Here is an 18,840-nt window from a genome sequence, read left to right as displayed (position 1 = left end):
AACAATAACAACCAACGCCAAACCCTGTGAGCAGAAGTGTTTATGGACACATGTAGGTGCACCCCATCCCGAATTCCCTACCTATATCTACAGCAGTGGCCCGAGCTCCTCCGCTTGGAAGCGGCCTCCCGGTGCCCCGGGGGAGCTCCGGTCCGGCCGCGAGGGCAGCGCTGCCGTTGCTCCCTACGCATCCCCGGCTCTCCCCTAGCTCCCTCCATGCGGGATGCGGAGGTGCTGCCGGGCACAATGTTTCACGCAAGTTTATCTCCCCTCCGGCTCTGCTGCTGGACGGATGCGAGGTCACCGCTCCGCTCCTCACCCCTCCCCCTTCCCCCCCCCCTCCCCCGGCTCCCACGCTCTCACAATTTGTCTGGGACGAAGGCGAAGACTGAAGCCATCGGGCAGCGAAAAAGCACGCGCGCACACTTGGTGCCCCCCTCCCCTCCCCCTCCTCTCGCCGCCTCTCCCGCCGGCCTGAGAAGCTGGGCAGATTTAGGTCCGAGAGGCTTTCAGCCATCACGTGTTTAAATAGTTGATATAAAACCCTCAGCGCAGGGGATCCAGGCGGGGGGACTTTAAGACCAGCCCTCTCCGGGGACCCTTTTGTTCGCCTCTCCAACATAAGCACCTTCTCGCCTCGCCAGGACTTCAGTGGCAGCCCGGTCGGCAGCAGCGCAGCCCGCCGCGATGTCGCGCTCCTTCTATGTGGACTCCTTAATCATCAAGGACTCCTCGAGGCCGCTGCCGGCCCTGCCCGAGCACCACCACCACCACGGCCAGGACTTCTTCATCCCCCTCGGCGTGCCGTCCCCCCTCGTCATGTCGGTGGCGGGCCCGGGATGCCCGTCCCGCAAGAGCGGGGCCTTCTGCGTCTGCCCGCTCTGTGTCACCTCTCACCTGCACTCCTCCCGCGGGGGGGGCGGCGGTGGCGGCGGCGGCGGTGGCGGCGGGGCCATCCCGCTGCTCAAGGGCCAGTTTCCCCCCGCCGCAGCCGCCGCCGCCGGCGAGGCCCAGTGCTGCCCGCGGGGCAGCCCCGTCGCCCCTCCTCCGCAGCCCCCGCCGCCCGCCGTGCCCGCCGCCGCCCTGGGGCACCCGCCGCATCACCCTCCCGCTTGCGCGGCCACCGCGTACAGCGTCAGCGACCCGCGGAGGTTCCACTGCCTCGGCATGGGTAGGAGCCCGCGGCCGGGAGTCGGGGAGGCTGAGGCGGGTTTCCTTCCTCGGGTGTCCTTCTTCTCTCTTTTTTTCCTTTCCCTCGTCCCGCTTAACTTGTCGCTTGCCTCCCAAGGAGGGTCCGATTCCAGCCAGATCCAGAACGGGAAGAGGATGCGGACGGCGTTCACCAGCACGCAGCTCCTGGAGCTAGAGCGGGAGTTCTCGTCCAACATGTACCTGTCCCGGCTGCGCCGCATCGAGATAGCCACGTACCTGAACCTCTCCGAGAAGCAGGTGAAGATCTGGTTCCAGAACCGCCGCGTCAAGCACAAGAAGGAGGGCAAAGGCGCCCCGCGGAGCTCTCACGGCGGCTGCAAGTGCAGCACGGGCCAGGGCCACTTCCCCAGGTCAGAGGACGAGGAGTCCCTGTCCCCATCCTCGGCCACCGAGGAGAAGGAGATCTCCCCGCTTTGAACCGTCGGGGGCACCTCGAGCACCGCCGTCGGAGCCCGCGGGCAGAGGCTGTTGGTGCGGTCAGCCACGGCGCTGTGTGCAGACCCTGGGACGGGCACCTGTCCCGCCCAGCTCGGAGCGCGGACCCGGCCAGGGGGTTCCTCCCCGCCTCTCCCCAGAGCGGTTTGAAGGAAGAAAAAGCCGCCCGAATTATTTCGGACAGAAAGCCGAGACTTTAAAACCTTAAAAGAACTCGTAGGCTGAGAACCTCCTGGACGAACTTTCTGAAAGTGAATAAGGAAGGCAGTAAAGCACCAGTCGCTTGGGTTCGGGCCGTCGGTTTGTTTGTGAATAGTTTTATATAAAAGTTCTATTTATATTTATTTAAATAAATGAGATCGGATGAGAATTTCTTCTTCCTCTTCCTATTCTTTATTTCTTTTGCCCGGGCGAAGGCGCAGTAGCGGCCGGGGCAGTGTGCGCTTCTGGGCGCAGGGACAGCGCGGCTCCGTGTGCCCCAATTCCGCTATAACCCAGCTGAGCTCCGCCGCCAGCAGCCGAGCGGCTCTTTGCCACCAACGGCTCGGGCGGGGCGGGGTGGGGGCTCTGGCAACAGGGTGGAGCCGAGTATACGAACGAGGCCGGGAAAGCACGGCCCGAAACCGACCACAGCTCTCTGCCGTCAGGGAAGGGAAACAGGGTCCGGGGCAGACAGCTGCCGCTGTCCCGAGTCCGCCGGTGCCGGCGTGGGGCTGTGCGCCGGGATACTCAGTTTCTGCCCTCAGTTTCAGCCTCTCGAAGGGGCTGCATGCACACAGCGACCTCTCTACTTTTATCCCGTGCTCAGCTGGGTGGTGACAATCAGAGATCAGATTATTTAAAAGAACATTTTTTTTAACTTCTTTTTCTGTGGAAAGGAGAGCTGCTCGGTCCCAGCCGTGCCTCTTTATAACTTTTTCTTGGTTCCTCTTGTCCTGGAGGATGTGTGTGCCTCTCTCCTGCTGTGCTGTTCCCCACTCGCACCTTTCCCAGTCCTTTCCCAGTGTGGCTTTTCCACTGACTCCATCTATACTTCTGACTTCAGCCCCTGAATCCAGTGCAGAGCCTTTAGGAAAATAATACCCCAAACACTTTCTGTGCTTGATTCATAACCTCAAAAGTTCAGCTCAAAGCTCCAATTCCAAGTGCTTGCCTTGCTTTTAATCAGAAAACGAGGAACAAGACCTCACACAGCTCAGCAGGAACTGCCCAGTGCAGGGTGTAGCTGCTGAGGGCAGGAGGAGAGGGCCCAGGGTGTACTGCTCACAGTCTGTGCCAACTGAGGGGTCTGGGATAGCACTGTGATCCTTCCGGGAAGGTTGGCAACCAGCCTGGGATTGGGAAATAAGTGCAGAACCTCAATCCAGTGTTTCAAGATGAGGGCCTTCTCAGAGGTCGGCACCCAGCTTGAACGGGGGGGCACACTGTTTCCCCAGAGGCTTTCCCTTCACTGCCCAGGCCATTCCCTTATGTCATAGAACTGTAACATCATTAATCTGGAAAAAAACATTTTAGACCATCTATTCCAACTGTGTCCTCTCATAGCCCTTATAATTTCCTCACAGAGGACCTCCTGGCTCCTAAAGTCACACTGAGCCTTCCCCACCTGGAAGCTGTGACAGGAGAAACTGACACCGTGGGTATCACAGTAGTGTCACCGTTGTTCCAAAGCAGAAGGAGCTCCAGACCTGAGGATCACTGCACCCTTCTACATCAGGATGATGCTGTCACTGGAGCTGCAGGGGTGCTGCTTGTGTGCATGTCTGTCCTCAGTGCAGTTCTGCGGAAGTAATTCAGGGAACAAGTAGGTGTTCAGCACCAGAGATGTGGGAATACTACCTTGAAGTATTTGACAATTTCTTAAAAATGAGAAGGAAAAGAAATGAGCTTCTCTTACCTGCAGTGTGAATGGTAATGTGTGCTGTTCAAGGACTGAAAGGAAACAGTGACCTACACTCAGTGTGCAAGCTGTGCCACTGAGGCAGCTGCTGCCATCACCAGACTTGTTTGATTTCATAGTGAGCATCGGATGTGAGAAGAGCTCTCCCCATTCCCATACAGGAACAGAGCTATAGGTGTGCCCTGACGCATCCTGAAAGGCCGTGACAAAGGGAAACAGCGTTGCCAGGGCAGCCCGAAAGCAGGGACAGCAGCAGAGGGGATGCAGGAGCTGTGGGGATGGCTGAAGGGCCGTAGGACAGAACTCAGACAGCAGGTTTTTCCTTCCTTGATTTCGTGCTATTCTATACTCGCTGCAACCGCGGTGAACGAACAGCAAACTCTGCCCTCTTACTTTGGCACTTGTCACGGCGGTGTTTGGAGGAGCTGCAAACGCGGCCGGATTTAGCGCTCCCGCGGGAGCAATCCATCAACCACTCTTTAGGAGCCCGCGACGGAAGGAAGGCTCAGCGACACGCACACGGCCGCTGCCGCAGCGGCACCGGCACCGCGCGGCTCAGCAGCACCGCCGGGGACAGCCGCCGGCCGCGTCCCGGTGCCCCGAATACGGGCGGTGACCCGACGGGCACCGGGCGGAGCGGAGCGCCACGGGGAGAAAGCGGGCGCTTCGCCCTGGGGAGGAAACGCTGCACCACCCTTCTCCGGGGCCCGAGGAGCCGGAGAGAGCTCTTGCCGCGGGTGACAGCCCCGCATTATGATACGGCCCGAAGCATCCCTCCTTAGGCATAAGATGCTGCAGGCGAACCCAAAGGGACCGGCAGCGTGTGCTGCGCGCTCTGGCAAAAGGACTGCTTGCAGATTAATGAAGGAGTGACAATTTCAAGGCTAACGTTGGCACTGCCCAAGCCAGAGCGTGGGGAGCTCGCCAGGCTTTGCTGTATATTGTCTGCTTTTCTGAAGAGCAGACAAAGATGGATAGAGGGACATTGAAAAGCGGGAGGCGTATTTCAAGCAGTCCCATAAAGGGAGTTGTCACTTAAAGACAAGAACCATAGTGCTTTGATGACTTTGTATTAGCCTCACCGCTTCACAGAAGTGACTCCGCTCCCTTCAGGGAATTCACCGACTTTCAGCAGATGACACGTCGGTGCGACAGCTTCGGGCAGTGACCGCAGCCCCTCGCCGCGGGGCGAAACTCCGCCCGGGACTTATTTTCTCGCTCCGGGGCTCGCTTCGCTTTCCGTCCCCAGACCGAGTGACCTCTATAAAAACCGAGGTTTGCAGTATATGAGAGGACCATCAGTGCAAACAGCGCCCGCACAGCCCTCGCGGCTCCGGGAAGCCCCCGGCGCTTCCCGTCCCTCGTGTCCGCTTGTCCCCATGTCCCTCTGTCCCCGAGCCCCCGGCTCCCCACGTCCCCCTGTCCCCGTGTCCCCAGGGCGCCTCCCGAGACGCCTCCGCCAGTCCCAATCTCCCGTCCGTGTGCGGCGGGGCGGGAGGGCTGTGCGGCCGGGCAGGGTTCTCTGCCAAAACCGAGCATTTCTTCTTTCTTTCTTTCTTTCTTTTTTTTTTTTTTTTCTTCTTCCCCTCCTCTTTCCTAAGACAGGGACCCCCGACCGCTGCAGCCCCACAGGCTTTGAAGGCACAGCGAAAGGGCTTCGCTGTGAGTTTGAGCGAACCATTTAGTCACTGTTTCATTAGGCGCTATTTGAACCTTGCAACATGTGGTAATTTCTGGGGCAAGCTGAAAAGGGGGGATTACGGAGGAGGGACACAAGGAAATTAGCCAACGGTTAATTTAACTCGTTTTCTGGTAGAATTTTCGATACATTCCTAATTGACGGAGGAGGCAGGTGAAGTCTTCGGCTCCCGGCAGACTCATTCACGGTGAGAATAAATGGCTCTTTTTAACTCACACTGCTCACAATATATCATCGGGGAAAAGACATGCAATGAATATGTTGATTTTATTATTATTATTATTAATGGAATTACACCCTGCCACGCAGGTGTGAGGGTAACAACCCACACCGCGACGGAATCAGATTAACGATGAAATGAGAATTTTATTGGCTTTCTATGTCTCATAGACCCGCATTCAAACTGTCAAAACAAGAGACAAGAGGGGGAGAGAGATACTGTGAAGACAGAGGTGCCGGTCAGCAAGCAGAGGCAGCGGTATCCAAATCTCGCTATCCAAATAATAATTAGCCGTAATTCGCAGTGAATATCCACAGCCCACACTCCACTCTGTTTATACAGCCGGTATGACGTATGATTAGCCTATAACGGCCAATCTCTTCCTATCCCGGACTCTGCCATTAGCTCCCATCTCCTCTCTTTGCTACGAAACCCGCCCGCGGGGTCCCACATATATCACCCCGTGTGGGACAGCGGAGAGGCTGCTGGGCTGGGATCGGTCCCCCCGCGGGCGCTACCTGAGCGGTGCGGGGCCGCCCGCCCGCCGCCACCTCCGCTGGGGCCCCTTTGGAACCTGCTATAGAAAAGAGAGGTACTCTGCATGACAAAGCACAATTAAGCTCGCTATTCAGGAGCGCTGCAGCTGGTAGCCCATTGGGAGAGTGGGAGGAAACGCGAATATATTAATTATGCGAAGGGGAGGTGGAAAAAAAAAAAAGCCAACAACAACGCAACAATAACAACAAAACCAACAACAAACGTAGGTATGGGCTGGAAATGTGTTTAGGTGGGTTAGCTGACGTGCGTGTGCCGGCTTCTGTTATTTGTTGAATATCTGATGGCACAGCCCCAGTCCTACTCGGCTATAGGTAAATGACACCCACCAGCCAAAACTCGTGTATTTTACCAGCAACAGTCCACAGAGGAAGGAGCACTCAGTAGAAGGAGGCAGCAACGGATCAAATCAACGGTGTTTTCATGCTACAAGTGCTCCTGACCTTCTCAAACAGTGTGAAGCATAGGCCAGAATTGGCCAACCACATATGCAGTTGATGCAGGTTGCTTTGAGCTAAGAAACCTTTGAACTAAAGTTTGTCGCTCTAGCTATTCACCAGTATAGTCAGCTTTTAACTAACCTATCACTGTTATTCCATTCTGCAGAGCAGTATTGGAGCATTCTCAGCTTCAGACTCTCAGTATGGCTACAGAAAACCTCACCTCCAATCCAAGTACAGCAAGGGAGGTGTTTGTAGTTCAGCTCCCTAGAAGACTCAGCCTAGCCTACATATTCTGGAATGAATAGACAAGGATCCTGCACTGGCTTTCATTAAGCTGACAATCATAGTAAAGACACCATGGAATTTTTAGACGCATGAGTGACTTCGGTGAGTACAGGGGAACTCTGATCATAAGTCGATTCTGCTTGTGCAGACACCTCAGTACCTCTAAGGGGATTGTAATGAGATAAAGGGAAGCAAACAGAAGTTCCTATTTTTTCCAGGTATCAGTACCTACCAGTCTTTCACAGGTAAAAGATATGATCTCAAAAATCATTGTATCAAAATGCCATTAAGGAAAGGTCATAAGACAGGAGGCATTTTGTTATGTCTATCATCAAGTTTCCTCCTGATAAAAAGCCATTTTCACAGCCAGATTTATCTTCTGTAATTACTGCAAGACTGAGTGGGCTTAGGCAATATGTGATGTAATAGATTGTGGCAGTTCAGCCCACTGGGTTTTCAGTGAGAGTTGTCAAATTGCAGTGAAGTTGTCAGAGCATTTTTTTCCCTTTCACAATTGCTGTTAAATGTGAGTGAATGAGTGCACAGAAAGTTTCGAATTTTCCTAAACCAGACACTGAGTTCTTTGAGAGCCTTGATTTGTGGCTTCAAGTTCTTTGAATACTCATGAGCAAGACTGAGGGAGTTATTTCAATGCTTGGAGTGTGCCTGTGTGGCAAATGCCAACAGAATGCACAGGGGAGCAGATGCATCCCCATATGGCCCTACGAGGAGTTGAGCTTGGTGTTTGCATGGATGCTGCTGGGCTGAGAACAGCAGCATTGGAGCTCCTCATCCTGAAGGTACTGCCATGCAAACAGAGGGGAATGTGCTGCTTTTAATTTTGAGGGAAATCCTGTGAAAGTGAACTGCAAGAAACTTAGGCTGCCAGGCTGGTGTGTATCAGCCTTGTTTGTGCTGGAGGGTCATGAAAGAAGACAGCAGAGTTGCTGGAAAAGATAGAATCATACAGAACAGCTTGGGCTGGAGGGGATCTCAAAGATCATCTAGTTAAAAAGGTGGCATTTGCCTCCTGCCATTGCCCATCTCTTGTTCTGCGGCCTGTCCCCTCCTTTACTCCTCTATTTCATACCAAAACTTGTGCCCTTGTCTTCATCCCATTTCCCGAGAAGCACAAGAAAGCAGAGGGTGCAACCAGGTCATCCTGTTTACAGCTCTGCCTCTGCAGGGAGGATAGGGTGTGAGCATATCCTTCAGACCTCTGCTCTTTTCCTGACCGACATGGCTCATGGACCCCAGAACTGCTGAGCTGAGTAGATGGGACAAGTCTGAGAGACAGATGGAGGGACTGGCAGACTGCTCTCATCCACTTCATCTCCCTGGAAAATGCAGTATTACAGCTGCTGGCAGAAGCTGCACTCCCAGAGTTGCTGGATCAAAGTTGAAATCTTTTTAAAAATCGTCAGTGCAATTGCAGCCTTTGTAGGAGGCATTTCTTGCAGGAAGAGTGCTGCAGATGTTGGGTATCAGTAGCAGTATCAGCAGCACTGTGCTGTGCCTAGAATGACAGTCCTGGGGTCCTTTTACAGCTGGGGATCTGACCTGCAGAGAAAAAGCTTCCATAAAGCCTCAGGAAGAGGAGAAAGTAAACAGTGTGTATTCAGAGCAAAGGGCAGCACAGACATGTTGTTTTCACAATTGTTTTTTCCCCTCTTAACTTTGTGCTGAGCTCTTCCTGTAACTCTGAATGGAAGTGGAAGGATTCTACTGTTTTTTCCTTGTGTCCGCATTTCTCCCCCTAGGCAAACCCAAGGGCGTATGAAGAAATCCCATCCTCAAAATTAGGCAGTAATTTCTGTTTCAAAAGTCAACATGAGAAACAAATATTTGAAAGTTATTTCTGTTTTACATTCATTTGCAGCATTCAGATTCAGCCTCCCCAGTGCTGGGACAGAAAGCAGTCCTCACCAGGGTGTCTGTACACCTCACATCTCCCATTCCTATTTATTATGCAGGGACCTGGGAAACTCCTGGATCATCTTTTGCAGGAAGGAAAAATATAGGTGTATCTATGATCCTATGTTCTTTTTAATGTGCTTTCCTTTTTCCTTTTTCCTTTTTCCTTTTTCCTTTTTCCTTTTTCCTTTTACCTTTTTCCTTTTTCCTTTTTCTCTTTCTTTTCCTTTTTCTCTTTCTTTTTCCTTTTTTTTTTTTTTATTTTTTTTTTATTTTTTTTCCCTTTCCCTTTCCCTTTCCCTTTCCCTTTCCCTTTCCCTTCCCCTTCCCCTTCCCCTTTCCCTTCCCCTTTCCCTTTCCCTTTCCCTTTTCTCTCAGAAGAAAGCTGACAGCATTATACCCTGGATTTTCTGCCACATCTTTTTACTGTAAAGAACCCAACTGCATTTTTCAAGAAAAAAAAAAAAAAAAGAAAAAAGAAAAAAAGAAAAAAAAGTTTTGAATGGTTTGCTTTTTTTCCCCTTGCCGTTTCAGGATTCATTAAGGAAAGAGATAAGGAAGGACTTGCTTCCCTCTTACCTTCTGACATCTTTCCCCTTTGAAGCAAGCAGAATAATGTTGGACACTGGTTTATAGTTAATTGGTTGGCTTTGTACACATTTTCAGTTAAACACAGAAGTACACGCACTGTTCTTTCTATGCACTGAAAGTAGCTCGCAGAAAATGGTGTGCTTTAAAAGATTATTCACACACACACACAAAACGTGTATATTTGCAAATTGTTGCAAAGTTTTGGCAGGGAACGCTGGCAGGCCTGCAGAACTCGCAGCACTGGAGGTGGGAGCCATGCAGGAGCGGGGCGAGGGGGGCGCCAGGCTGCTGCTGGGGGCTGTGTGATGTGCAAGAGGGAACCGGAGCGAATGCCACCTAATGGAGAGACTAAACCACTGCCAGCCAGGAGGTCAGCGCTCAGTATCAGGCAGGGAAGCTGCAGCCGGTCCCTGTAAGGCCTCTCTGGAAGGTGTGGGGAGGGCAAAAGGCATGATTTGTAAGGGCAAATGGAGAACAAAAGCTTGCCCGCCAAAAGGGATATTCTGATTCTCTGTCGAATTTACTGTTCTGCTGCCAAGCTATAAAAGGGGAAAGGGAGTGACAGTCAAATTAAAGAGCAGACAGGGATTTGAAAACTTCATTCTGATTGTAGTCAGGACAGAAAATGGCACAACATGAATCCATTCTATTCGCAATGATTGTAAATGAGAAAGGGACTGGCACAAAGGTAACCCCTTACAGCCTTAACAAGGTGCCCTTGTGTGGTCCCAACACCCTTTGGCTCTTTATGTTGTGGAATTTGCTGGTTTCTTTGCTGGACTGACTGTATGCTCGCATCTCTGGAACACTGCATTAATGAATAGGTATTCATCTTTGAGGAGCAGGAGCTTCCACTTTAATTACATCGATGCTGATCAGTTAACATCTTCATACTGTTCTATAGCATTACAAAAGTGATGTCATGGTGGTTAAGAACACATTTGCCATAGCAGCCTATCCTGGTCACTTTGAGTGCTTCAACAAGCAGATTTCTGTCTAAAATATTCTGTGCTTATTTTCAGCAGAAAAAGTCAAGAGACAAATATTTCAAACTGCGTGTCTTGGCTAGTACACAGACAAACAACTGTACCCATGAGCAAACAACCCATGCAGTCTGCATGCAGGCGTGCATTTGCACATACAAAATGGGATTCGTGTGTGTAAACAGGAGTCTGCTTACACACACTGATTAGCCGCAGCAGAAAACAGTGGGAAAATGTTGCTTTAATTGTTTTAGAAAGCGAAACAGGATGGTAATATTTGCCTGGAACATTTCATGCTGTTATCCACTTCCCACTCTCCTGGGAAAGAGCTGGGAAGGTTTTGTTGCGCTGCAGATAGAGCTCACTTGTTTTGCATCCAGCTGGAAGAGAAGTGGGACGCAGATCCAGGGATGAGTGACAGCGAGAGTCAGATGGGTCTGTGCAGAAAGGCTCCCAGGGACTGCTTGGGGGCTGCTGAGCCTCCAAGCCAAGGGTGGAGCAGTGCTGGAGCAGTACTGGGGGAGAGCAGGGGCAGGATGGGAGCCAAGGCTCTCCAATTAGGTGATGCTCTAAGTCTTTGTGGTGTATTTCTGTATCACATCCAAATTTGTAAGGCAAACTTGTTAGAATTAAAATCTATGTGATTCCTGTAGGTGTGCTTGGCACCTAATCCAAACACTTTGGGAATCCTAGCATGAAGTACCATTTAGCAAAAACACAGAGACAAATTCCAGAGATAACTATGGGGAAAGTATGCCCAGATTAAATTTATAAAGTATCACATATTGTTTTAATGAAATATTAATACTATAAATAAGGAAATGGGAGGGGGGGAGGGGGGGAGTGATGGCTTCATATTTAGGGTTGAATTAAGCTTTCCATCTAACACAAAAGATACTTTTATAAATGTGTTTTAATTATCCATGCCAAAGGCGTTAGCTATTTTATTTCATTTGCATTTTTCAATATTTCTTGCTGCTTCATAAACAAAAAATGCTCCTTTTTTTAGGATGCTATTGTCCTTCTGCTGGTGTGGTATTGGAAAACCACCCACCATGTATGTACAGTCAGTGACCTCATCTTAAATCTATTATCAGTATTCTGAGGAAAAAGAATAGATTTGGAATAAAACGAAGAAAATGCATCTGTTCATTTGAACAAATCGTAATGCACTCACACATTTCAACAACATTAGGGAAAAAATAGTTTTCCATACACAGATTATAAAATGTCTGGACTTGTCGAGTTCTTGCCTAACCAAAATGGCTTCTCTGTGAGGTTTATATTTGAATACAAATTTGAAGAGTCTGATGTTTGCACTGCTTTTAGATACCTGTAGGACATAGAGATCAGTGCTATCAGAGCATGTCCTCAGTACTGTTGTGGGCAACCAACAATAAAAACAATGCAGGAGATTATATACCACTTTCCTTTTTCTGTTTATTTTCTTAAGCCAGTGTTAAGTGTTTGTCAGAGCTTTCACTGGCCCAATGCTTGGAGAAGAGCTATCAGCATGCTTAGTTCTTATGTTGGGTGATGGGGAATGAAGGAGCACCAGTTCAGACTGATGACCAAAGGCCACATTTTGTAACTGCTGTTGGATGTGTTACTCTCTGCTCAAGATCATCCCAGTTCTGAAGGCTTGCTGTGCGTTTATCTGTATCCTTGATCTGTTTCCATTTCTGCATTTAACAGATTGCCACTTCCAGATTTAACACTGTCTTCCAGTCTTCCACATCTTCCTCTAAGTTCCCTAAATGAATATGGTTATCTGAAACCAGTGACAAAGATCTCTTTTGGTTTCATTTGCTGCAAGCTCACATCCTAAGGCAACATTGACTGACATAAGAACATTTCACATGCACAGTCTGGACTGCAGTTGCACAGAAGTCAGCTGTTCTTGTGATCCTCTTCAATGCATTAAAACATGTATTTTTCCACGAGTGCTTAACCTATTCAGACTGAAGATTTTTTTCTGCTCTTCAAACAATTAAGTGAACGTACTCTACTAAATTCTCTCAGAGAGAAAATTCTTGCTGTGCACAGAGGTTGTCCCATGTGATCAGTAGATCATTGTTTTTGGAATCCAGGAACACAGAAAGCCTTAATGCACATTCAGCAGATAACCACTTCTCTGTTATTTGTGATGAAATCTTGCAGCCTTTGTTCTGAAGATGATGTGGCACCATGTCCAGCGAAAAACAATTATAAATATAGAAACTAACAAAGTTTCATTCCTATCTACTTTGTTTTGTCTGTTTTCTAGTGGAAATATGTACATGGATTTTTTTTTTTTTTTAATATATATTAAACAGTAAAAAATAAAACACACATTTGAGAACAATTTTGTTGAAAGCATGGCTACTCAAGGACAGTGAAATACAATATACAAAATACAGTTTGAGGTCCACTTCAGCTCACTTCTTCCATAGGCCGTAACCCAGCCTGTATATACAAATAACCCACAGTGTGTGCCTGAAGTAAGGCAATATGGATCCCTCCCTGGCCAGAAGGAAACAAAAGCTCACGAATTGGCTATGCTGTATATTTTACAAGGTGTCAGAGCTTCCTGTTTTTTCACATTTACCCAGACTACAGAAATGTGAGACTCGTGAAAGACCCCTCTGCCCTAAAGAATGATCGTAAAACGTTGTAAGTATGCCTAGGCATTTGCACCTATCTTACAAATGTATATATATATATATATATATATATATACATATGTAAGTTATATATGTATATTTATGTGACGAAATCAAGTATAAAACATTGTCAAGGAACTTTTTTTTCTTTCTTTCTTTTTTTTTTCTTTCTTTCTTTTATTTTTAATTTTTATTATTATTATTATTGTTATTATTATTTTTTGGTGCCTAGAACACCTGGAATACCCAGAAGCGTACTTAAACTCTTTGAGAAACACGATCACTATGCTGCATAGAGATTTCACCTTGAAATACTCAAAAAAGAGAGAGGTAAACATCATATACACATTCCACTATAAACAAACATTTTTCTGTAGTGTTTCAAGTCAAACATTAGTAGACTTGGTGCTGCTGTTGCTAACTTCCCTCATCAGTCTACAAGGACCTCCCCTTGGGAATCAATCCAATGTGACTTTGAACCAGAAGACTTTCTGATTTGACTTTCCATACCCAATTCTGCCTCCCCTCAGTTAGATGCTCTCCTGTCACTTTTGCAGTAGTCCAGATGCAGGCTGTGCTCAGCAGAAGGCACGGTGTGCAAGGGCTCTCAAGAAATCTTGCAGAGAATTTACATCATAAGGGAAGACTAAATTGATGCTCGTAGTACTTCATGTTCGTTGATTTGTCTCTCATCACTGTGGCTGTATGCTGGATAACTACCCAGGCTTTTAATTAGAAAATTCAGTACACACTTCAAAGGTTAAGTATGTAGTGAAGTGTTTCCCCAACTCACTTTCTCCACCTCAGCTCAAGAATTTTTATGGTTCTCTTTGGGAAAGATTATTCCTTAGAGTGGATGGTATCCTCTCAAAGGAGGTTTATTTTGAAGAAGGGGGTCTAACAGATGTGCTTCAGAGCAAGCTCATAGAGCAGCTCATGCTTGGCTGCAGGTGTGGTGGAAGAGTAGGTGGGATTTTATGCTTTCCCTGTCAAGGAATCAAGAGCAGCCTTGGCAACGTGGCCAGGACTGGGATGAAACCAAAGAGATTTGATTAATAACTGCCATATTATTTTGACAGCTTTATAAGGAGAAAAAAAAAAGAGGGGGTAGTACTGTAATAATATAATATTTTAACTGCACATTAACTTCTGTGTGGTTTTATCTGGAAGAACCTTCCCATGTGATAGAGAGCATTTCTAGATGGAAGTAGGGCACACGGCATCAAATGCTAAGTGTAGTTTTATTGAGGACATTACTTTTTTATATCTATGTCGACCCTAGGGTAAGGTCACCTCTGTAAGTTTCTGTATTGTGCCCCAGAGTTACTCCACTGGTGTGTTTTCCAGACCAGAGGGATTTCTTAGCATTCTTTGCTTCCTGTTCCTAAACACTACTGTACCAGAACCCAAACACATTTGGGAAACCTACACTGTGCATGAGAAATCAAGGCAGGAATGATGGGAGAACTTGGAATGGTTAAGAGAGATTGATGACTTTTTAAACAGAAAGGAAACTGTATTTTAATATGCTGAACACATCCACATGCCTATAGATACACAATAGGATAAACGTATAGAACATAAATTCCTCATACCTTTTTTCCCAGGAAAGTAAAACTATTCCTTGATTTCAGTGGTGCAGAATCTGGCCTATCAAGACATCAGTGTAGTTCCCAGATGGCTTACCCCATTTTCAAATTTATGGGGTTAACTCCCTTACAGTTTGATTTAAAATACTGTTATAATAGGCCGTGTGAATGTTTCAAATGATTCATTATTGGAGTAATACTGCTTTCTGCAGTAAAAAAATCAACTGTTATTTCCATTCCTCCAGAGTACTGAAGAGTTATAGTCTCCTGGCATAATTTGGAAAATTGTGTCTATTTGCTTCACTTTAAAAGCAGTTTTAATGTATGATGGGAAAATGTCACATACTACATCTCCTTTTGGTGAAATTGCCATTGCTGTCTTTTAATATTATGAAAGCACAACACTAGAAATGATGCATAGCCTTTATTTTTACATAATCAACTGTCTTGAGAGAGAATGATAAACTAAAGTCTGGAAAAATGTGCTGTTGTCTTTGTTCATGATGAAAGGAAATTTTAATTTTAAAGCCAGAAACAGGTGGAACAATGGACTCTTCTACATTTACTATCTCTTCTGTAAAAGTTAACAAATAACAAAAGAAGACAGTAAAGGATTCTTCAGTTATTCTTTGTTTCATTTGCACTTGATACCTGCTTATTGATTTTGGGATGAATCTCACATTCCTGATGTCAGCCTGAGCTGCAGCTCCCCTCCAGAGCAGAAGAGCAGCGCCTCTGCCTGAGAGTTTTGTAGAATCGTGGAATCATCAAGGATGGGAAAGATTCCTATGATCATCTAGTCCAACTGTCAGCCCATCACCACCATGCCCATGAAACCATGTCCACGTAACTCAAATCATGTCTGAGTTAGATTGAGCAGCAACAAAGTGCTAGAATAAGATACTCAGGATTTGGTGCAGAGCTTCTATCTGTACCTGAAGCTGCTCCTACTTCACTTTACATAGTCAGCCCTTCATGTTGCATAGTCAGCAGAGATGGACCAGGTTAACTTAGTCACTTCAAAGAACAGAATCTTTCTAAGCTGACCTATTCTGTGGAAAACATCAGAACCCTACAAACAGCTCAGCAGATAGAAACTGGCGCGGTCTTCATACAGAAATGGGAACATAAGAGATGAGAAACTATAAAGGCCAAGCTGCTCTGATGCTAACAAGCTCTGCTGCTCAGCAGGTCTTATTAGCCTGGGCACAGTGCCATGCAGCTGAAGAACAGCGTGCAGGCTGCAGTGCCCCTGGGAGACCTGTATCGTGCCCCACCACTTGGTGTCTGCGTCTACTTTGTTTTCTTCACACCTCTTGTGCTAGAACTGTTTAACAGGCTAAAAAGCCTCAGAGTTGACAAGGCATACAGAGCTGATGTCTGAAATGAAATCATTACTTCATCCAAAGTGTGCACCCATATATCACAGGATACTAAATTTCACCTTTTTATTTTCTACAGCCTGGAACTGGCCCAAAGCTGACTGAAGCCCTTGGAAGTGTTCCAGCCGATTCAATGGGTTTTGATTCAGACTTTGAATGAGCCTTAACTTTATACATTTTTGATTATTGAAAAGACTCTAATTCCCTCCTGCCTCCAAGTGTGCTGATACAGAGACCTCATTTTCCATTGGTCCACACTGGAATTTGCCACTCCACAGGAAACATGCAACACTTTAAACTGTTGCAGCTAGTCAGTGTACTTTTCTAATGGAGGTGTTAGTGGAGCTGTGCGATGTAGACTGAGGGCACAGTTGACAGAAATTATTTCTAACCCTCACAGAACTGTGAGGTTGGAAATAGGAAAATCGTCCTTCAACTTCAAAGCACATGAACCCCCACGAGCCACCTGTGGGGGGAGAGTCACACGCTCACAGATGTCAACCAGTATCCCTCTGCTAGCACCAAAGCTTTACAAAAACTTAGCTGCCTGACTGCTAGAGCAAAGAAAAGCGGACATTTCCATTGCGGCATTAGAAAAACAACAGTGGAGAGCAGAAAGCCCGGGCCAAGGCAAAACATTTTGATTTCTGGATGCAGTAGAGAAAGAGGAGATTGGAGAGACAAGAAACTAAATGCACGGAGAAGGGGTGGCATTTGCTCTGGGAGTCTGAGCAAACATAGGGAAATACTTACTAGCACCTTGGAGAAATCTGGGTTTTGTGTCTCTCAGCAACCAAGGGGCAACAAGTACACATGAGTGAGAGGAGACTGGCACAGTACCAGCCCCTAGATACTCTTATTTGGAGCAATGTAGATGTGAGTGCTGAAGAATGAGAAAGCCCCGAAGCAAGTAATAATGGCAGCTACATACAGAATTACCTAAGAAATATCCACAGATGTAGTTTTACTGAATTATTTTTAGAATAAAACAGGGCTGATGTGTTGAAAGAGGAGTGCAACGGTTAATCACTTTACAGATATAAACAACACGAGGTCCAGATTACTCCGAGAATATAGCTTCCAGCTATGCCTGCTTTAATATCTTCCCTTTACTCCTGGTGGTGCAATAAGGCAATTCAGCACACAGCCAAGGTATTCTGTGATATGCTGTCATCTCCAGCCAACTTCTGAAAGGTTGTGTGGTGAGAAGGGAAGATTCACAAGCTGATACTTCTGAGCTGCTTTCAGAGAAGCGTGCCAGCTCACAGTGGAGTTACCAGGTTGCAGCCTTGGTTTCAATCCTGTTGGTTTTTTGCCTCCTTCTCCAGACTTTCTGATGACCTACTCAGCAAATGAGGAAATCCTGACCGAATGCTGAACTTCAACAAGCCAACTGAAGAACCAGCAGCACCACTGCTTCTTTCCCTTTATTTAAGACAATTAAACATCAGGATGAAGAGATTACTTTCTCTCCACACAACGACTTTTATTCTTTCCTTTCTCTGCTGTAAATTCCTGCCCTAAGAAATCCTATTATCTGTTTGCCTTCTCTTCTGGCCTTCACACATCTCGGAGCTCAAAGTTATGCTGTGAATCTACAATCTTTCTTCTTCCACAGCAAAACTTCTAACAGTCCACTGTGATATGCCCTTGCACTTTCTTATCATGGATTTTATCTAATTTCTCTAACTCCTGTCATTAAGTTCCTCTTTTTGCTGCTGTCCCAGTCCTCCTGCCTTTCAAACAGTGTTAATACACTTTATCGCCCAAGTCTTTGAGAGACTTTTGGGACTGTGTGTTGTTGCTGGCTGCTCAGTTCCTCTAATATTGAGTTTGGTTACAGCTTTTAGATAGGCAACATCTGGAACTGGCAACTTAACTGCCTGTAAACTCTAATTTCTTCTGACATTTTAATCTTCAAGAAGATCTCATATTTCTTAAAGGAAGTAAGCAAGTCCAGTGCAGGCATATTTTCACATTTCTGATGATAGACGTGGATGAAGGGAAACTATTTAGTTCCTCAGCAATTTATTTATTTTGAATATTCCCTTCCGTCCCTCATGATCCAGTGGGCCCTCGGATCTTTCAGTGAGACCCTCTTTCTAATATAGGTGAAGAATCTCTTACTGTATTAAAAATTTTTGTGCTTTTCCTTATAAAATTTATAATTAATCTTTCAATTAATTTCCTTATTTATTGCCTGCTGTGATTTATGCTTCTCTTTAGTGGCATCCCTAAAACTTTATTTCTCCATTTTGACTTTGTATTTGAGCCTCTCCAACCTTGCTGGTAACAGCTTTGCTGCCAGCAGTAATCATTTCTCCAGAGTATCTCTGTTCGGTAGCACTCAGCCCTTATCCCAAACAAGGGCCAGAGCAGCTTTATTTCTGCATGGTGACTGAACCAGACCTGAACTCCACTAAATTCTTCTGGGACCCGAGGGCTGAGACAGAAGCAAGGGGAGCATGTGTTTGCAGGCTCTGGGACCCCACCTGCAGGCTCTATCTATCCATCCATCCATCTATCAATCCATCCAGCAATCCACCCATCCAACAATCCGTTCATCTGTGTGTGTGTGTGTGTGCAAAGCATCCACCACTATAGAGCCCCAGCCTTGCTATCTTACTGTCATAAAAAATAAATAACAAAATATTAGGTAAATAAGCAATTGTTGGAAACGAACAAATAAATGCAGGACAAATCTAAATGAAAGCCTAGAGAAATTAAGAAAGCTGCTGAAAAAAGTATGCTTGGACATCATGTGCAGAAAAGTGGTATAATAACTGACTTCTGAATGTAGCTGACTCATACAGTTCTCTTTTTAAATATATATTTATATTTATATTTTTGTACATAAAGCGCCTATCACCTGATTGATAAACATTCTTTGGAACCATTTTGGTGGCAGGGGTAAGAACAGGAGTCAGCCTATTAGTTCCTCAGCATTTCTGTTTCCAACCAATTGAAAAAAAAACAAACAAAAACACAAG

General features: G+C 46.7%; 1 protein-coding gene across 1 annotated transcript; it reads left to right on the top strand.

The window, feature by feature from the left end:
- The first annotated feature begins 687 nt into the window (after nt 1-687).
- On the top strand, nt 688-1,629 carry GSX2 (GS homeobox 2). Its single transcript, XM_048943208.1, has 2 exons — nt 688-1,171; nt 1,289-1,629. Exons 1-2 carry the CDS (start codon nt 688-690, stop codon nt 1,627-1,629), a joined length of 825 nt encoding a protein of 274 aa, XP_048799165.1.
- The last annotated feature ends 17,211 nt before the right edge of the window (nt 1,630-18,840 follow it).

The sequence above is a fragment of the Lagopus muta genome, chromosome 4 (assembly GCF_023343835.1).
Source record: "Lagopus muta isolate bLagMut1 chromosome 4, bLagMut1 primary, whole genome shotgun sequence".
NCBI classification, from domain to species: Eukaryota; Metazoa; Chordata; class Aves; order Galliformes; family Phasianidae; genus Lagopus; species Lagopus muta.
The sequence above is the reverse complement of the archived record's forward strand: the minus strand, read 5'-3'. Positions and strand labels throughout refer to the sequence as shown.